The sequence below is a fragment of the Mandrillus leucophaeus genome, unplaced genomic scaffold (genome assembly GCF_000951045.1).
Source record: "Mandrillus leucophaeus isolate KB7577 unplaced genomic scaffold, Mleu.le_1.0 Scaffold243, whole genome shotgun sequence".
In the NCBI taxonomy this organism is placed as follows: domain Eukaryota; kingdom Metazoa; phylum Chordata; class Mammalia; order Primates; family Cercopithecidae; genus Mandrillus; species Mandrillus leucophaeus.
Genome location: NW_012102510.1, coordinates 2,764,453 through 2,769,586, shown reverse-complemented (window position 1 = coordinate 2,769,586; position 5,134 = coordinate 2,764,453). Strand labels below are relative to the sequence as shown.

At 45.9% G+C, this 5,134-nt stretch overlaps 1 protein-coding gene across 1 annotated transcript in view; it reads right to left on the bottom strand.

Annotated features, from left to right (window-relative positions):
- ZNF157 (zinc finger protein 157) overlaps window positions 1–4,533 on the bottom strand; it is a 50,582-nt gene extending 46,049 nt beyond the window's left edge. The window contains exon 1 of the mRNA XM_011982845.1: window positions 4,382–4,533. Coding sequence (XP_011838235.1) covers window positions 4,382–4,453 — 72 coding nt within the window. The 5' untranslated portion in view covers window positions 4,454–4,533. The remainder of the gene's footprint in view (window positions 1–4,381) is intronic.
- Window positions 4,534–5,134: the final 601 nt, after the last annotated feature.

Genomic DNA, 5,134 nt, shown 5'->3' with positions numbered 1-5,134 from the left:
AAAAAAAAAAAAAAAAAAAGATTGTCAGCCTGGCTCGGGGCTCACGCCTGTAATCCCAGAACTTTGGGAGGCTGAGGCAGGCGAATCACCTGAGGTCAGGAGTTCGAGACCAACCTGGCCAACATCGTGAAACCCTGTGTCTACTAAAAATACAAAAAAATTAGCCGGGCATGGTGATGGGTGCCTATAATCCCAGCTACTTAGGAGACTGAGGCAGGAGAATTGCTTGAACCCGGGGCGGGGGTGGCAGTGACCTGAGATTGTGCCACTGCACTCCAGCCTGGGTGACAGATAGAGACTCCGTCTCATCCAAAAAAAAAAAAAGTTGTGTGTGGTGGCTTACGCCTGTAATCCCAGCATTTTGGGAGGCCAAGGCAGGTGGATCACCTGAGGTCAGGAGTTAGAGACTAGCCTGGCCAACGTGGTGAAACCCTGTCTCTACTAAAAATATAAAAAATTAGCAGGGTGTGGTGGCGGGCACTTGTAATCCCAACTACTTGGGAGGCTGAGGCAGGAGAAGCACTTGGGCCCGAGAGGCAGAGGTTGCAGTGAGCCAAGATCACGTCACTGCACTCCAGCCTGGGCGACAGAGTGAGACTTTGTCTCAAAAAAAAAAAAAGATTGTCTATTAATTCTGTTCTATATGCACTTGGCATATAATCCCGCAATTGTCCTCTCATGCATTTACCCCACTGTGTAGGAGTAGAAATACAAACACAGTTTCTCCTACTAGACTCTCATAACACGCTGTGACAACAGATGAGTGAGGAATTTTCTTCACACATCAAGCAAGAGGTCAATTCTGCAGTAGACAACAGCTGGGTGTCCTCCAATTCAATTCCATTCTGACACTATCTTCCAGGACATAGCATCAGGTCCCACAGGTTGAGGGCTCAGTTCTGAAGACTACTCCCACTTCAGACTCCAGAGCTTCTTACTGACCAGCTACAAGTTAAGCTTCCCACAATCCCCTCCTAGGGTTCAATTAATTTGCTAGAGTGGCTCATAGAACTCAAGGAAAGGCTGGGAGTAGTGGCTCATGCCTGTAATGCCAGCACTTTGGGAGGCTAAGGAGGGAGGATTGATTGAGGCCAGGAGTTCAAGATCAGCCTGGGAAACAAAGTGGCACCTCATCTGTACAAAAAAAAAAATTTTTTTTTTAATTAGCTGGGCGTGGTGGCACACACCTGTGGTCCTAGCTACTTGGAAGGCTCACTTGAACCCAGGAGGCTGAGGCTGCAGTAAGCTGTCACTGTACTCCAGCCTGGGCAACAGAGAGACTTTGCCTTTAAAAAAAAAAAAAAAAGTTCAGGGAAATGTGCAGTCCTAATTAGGGAAAAGGAGTTGGTCCAGGGCATATAAACAAAAAGAAGACGCAGGTAAGTTTAAGTTACGGCTCTGTCTTTCTTTATGGCCCAGGACATATAGTACTCTTGAGCAAATAACGTACATAACTCATAAACTTCCTGCTTATCATCAAACACTCCAATTCATCATCAAACACCTCGGCTGATAGAAGAATGCAAGTTAGCTCCCTGCTACCTTGGCGTTATCAAACAGATCAAGAACCATCCTATAAAATCTCCAGCAAGCCTTCGTTTCCTCGAAGTCAGTTCCTCTTTTGCTGATTCTACCCGTTGCTCTCTTGCAATGTATTTTCCTACTTTCTCTAATAAATCTGCCTTTCTTTACCTACAACTGTCGTGGTCAATTCTTTTACCTGTGAGCCACCGGCCCAGACAGTGGCCGCTTACCCTCAACAGGAAACACAAAACTGACTATGTTTACTGGTTTATTATAAAGGATTTTTTTTTTTTTTTAAGACAGAGTCTCACTCTTTTGCCCAGACTGGATTGCAGTGGTGTGACCTCGGCTCACTGCAACCTCCGCCTCACAGGTTCAAGTGATTCTCCTGCCTCAGCCTTCCGAGTAGCTGAGATTACAGGTGCCCGCCACCACACCCAGTTAAATTTTGTATTTTTAGTAGAGATGAGGTTTTATCGTGTTGGTCAGGCTGGTCTCGAACTCCTGACCTCAAGCAATCCTCCCACCTCAGCTTTCCAAAGTGCTGGGATTACAGGCATGAGCCACCGTGCCCCACCTGTTTTATTTTTTGTAGTGATGGGGTCTCACTTTGTTGCCCAGGCTGGTCTTGAATTCCTGGACTCAAGCAATTCTCCAGCCTTGGCTTCCCAAAGTTCTGGGATTACAGGCATAAGCCACCTCTCCCACCAATAAAGGATATTTTAAAGAATACAAATTCAGGCCAGGCTTGGTGGCTCACACCTGTAATCCCAGCACTTTTGGAGGCCGAGGCAGGCGATCACCTGAGGTCGGGAGTTTGAGACCAGCCTGACCAACATGGAGAAACCTCATCTCTATTAAAAATACAAAATTAGCTGGGCGTGGTGGCATATGCTTGTGATCCCAGCTACTCGGGAGGCTGAGGCAGGAGAATCGCTTGAATCCAGGAGGTAGAGGTTGCAGTGAGCCGAGATCACACCATTGCACTCCAGCCTGTGCAACAGGAGCGAAACTCCATCTCAAAAAAACAAAAACAAAAACAAAAACAAAAACAAAAACCAAATACAAACAAATCACAGTCAAATAAAGAGATACACAGGGCAAGGCATGGGGGAAGGGGCCTGGAGTCTTCATGCCCTCTCTGGGTGCACCACCCTTCAGGAATCCCCATGCGTTCGGCTACCCAGAGCTCTCCAAACTATTCTTTTGGGGTTTTAGGTGGGCTTCATTATATAGGCATGATTGATTAAATCATTTGCCCTTGTGGATCGACTTGACTGTCAGCACCCTCTCCCCTCCCAGGTGGTTGGAGGGTCCCAACCCTCTAAACCTACCTTAGTCTTTCTTGTGACCAGCCCCATTCGGAAGCTGCCTAGGGACTGCCAGGCATCAGTCAACTCATTAGCATACAAAAAGACACTTTACTACTTTAGAGATTCTGAGGATATTAGGAGTTGTTTGCCAGGAAATACCATTATATATTTCACAATATCACATCCCTACAAAAACCTTACACAAACTATCATAGGATCTTTATTCATAATATCCAACAACTAGAAACAACCAGGATGTCTTTCAACCAGTGAATGGTTACACTGTGTGGTACATCCATGCCATGGAAAAGTATCAGCAGAGAAAGGAATGGGCAGGGCACGGTGGCTCACACCTGCAATCCCAGCACTTTGGGAGACTGAGGCAGGTGGATCACAAGGTCAGGAGTTAGAGACCAGGCTGGCCAACATGGTGAAACCCCGTCTCTACTAAAGATACAAAAAATTAGCCAGGTGTGGTGGTGCACACCTGTAATACCAGCTACTTGGGAGGCTGAGGCAGGAGAATAGCTTGAACCGGGGAGGCAGAGGTTGCAGTGAGCCAAGATCGCACCATTGCACTCCAGCCTGGCTGACAGGGCGAGACTCTGTCTCAAAAAAAAAAAAAAAAAAAAAAAAAGGAATGAACTATTGATATACTGTTAACTATTGATATCTCCACAGAATTTTGCTGAATGACGAAAGCCAGTCCCAAAAGGTACATATTGTACAATCTGAATAATACAACAGTATCTTGTTTTTGTCCTTTTTTTTTTTTTTTTTCTTTTTTTTTTTTTTTTTCCTTTTCATGGAGAACAGGGTCTCACTATATTGCCCAGCAGGTCTCAAACTCCTAGGCTCAAACTATCCTCCCGCTTCTGCCTCCCTAAGAGCTGGGATTACAGGCATGAGCCGCCATGCCCAGCAAATACAACATTTCTTTTTTTTTTGTGAGACAGGGTCTCACTCTGTCACCCAGGCAGAGTGTAGTGATGTGATCTCGGATTACTGCAACCTCCGCCTCCAGGTTCAAGCGATTCTCCGGCATCAACCTCCTGAGCAGCTGGGAGTACAGGTGCGCACCACAACACCCGGTTAATTTTTGTATTTTTAGTACAGACAGGATTTCACTATGTTGGCCAGGCTGGTCTCAAACTCCTGGCTGCAAGTGATCCACCCACCTTGGCCTCCCAAAGTGCTGGGATTACAGGTGACAGGCGTGAGCCACCGCGTCCAGCCACAACATTCTTGAAATGAAAAAATTATACTATTGGAGAACAGATTAGTGGTGACCCGGAGTTAAGAGGGGAGTGATGGAGGAAGTGAAGTGGTTGTGTCTGTTTAATGACAACATGGGGGATCCTTGTGAGGATGGAAATGCTCTGCATGTCAATATCCTGGGTATTACAAGATGTTACTACTGGGGACAAAAACTAGGTAAATGGTACATCGCATTTGAATCTACAATTATCCCAAAATATAAATTTAACTAAAAATAGATAAACTAAAACAACATATAGAAAAATATATAGGATCCTCCTCCTCACCTCAAAAGACCTGCCAGGTTCTCCCGGAATCAGGGCAGGGAATCCCTGGGGTGATGTCCCATTAGCTGGCATGTTCACCCTGGGCCTCAGGCCACCTTCCGTGCTGGACAGCTGTCTGTGTGTAGAGGGTCCTGCAGCCTCCAGTAAGGGGTAAGGCTCAATGGCTCCACAGGGACACCAAGAAATCCTAAAAGGACAGTATCCGTATCATCAGTGTCATCCCACATTCATGCTACAATGTTCAGCATCCCCAGAGCATTAGCCAAGGTGGATTATGAAATGATCAAATTTGGAGCCAAATTAATGAGCTTGGGGTCTCTTCTTGAGTGGCTCTACCAGGTGCTTCACTTGCTACTCAGCCAGCCTACACCTCAGTTCAAGTTCAAAGCAGATCTGGGTTTAGGAGAAGTAGAACCGGGGCAGTGCTTAAGGGTGCTGAAGGCCTATGGGGTGGGCAGGTGATGGGCATGTTCAAGGGGACCTGGTGGGTGACTGTGAGGGCAGGAAACCTGGAAAGCTGATAATCTAAATGAAAGGAAATTAGCCGATCCTTTCTTCTGCCTTCTTTTGTTTTTTTTCCACTCTTAGATGAAATATCCCTCTTAAATTCTTCTATTGGGAAGCTTTTAGCCTTTTCTTTCCAGAAAAAAAATGGTTCAATCTTAATAATGTTATGTATTTTCTTTTTTTTTTTTTTTTTTGAGATGGAGTTTCGCTCTTGTTGCCCAGGCTGCAGTGCAATGGCACGATCTC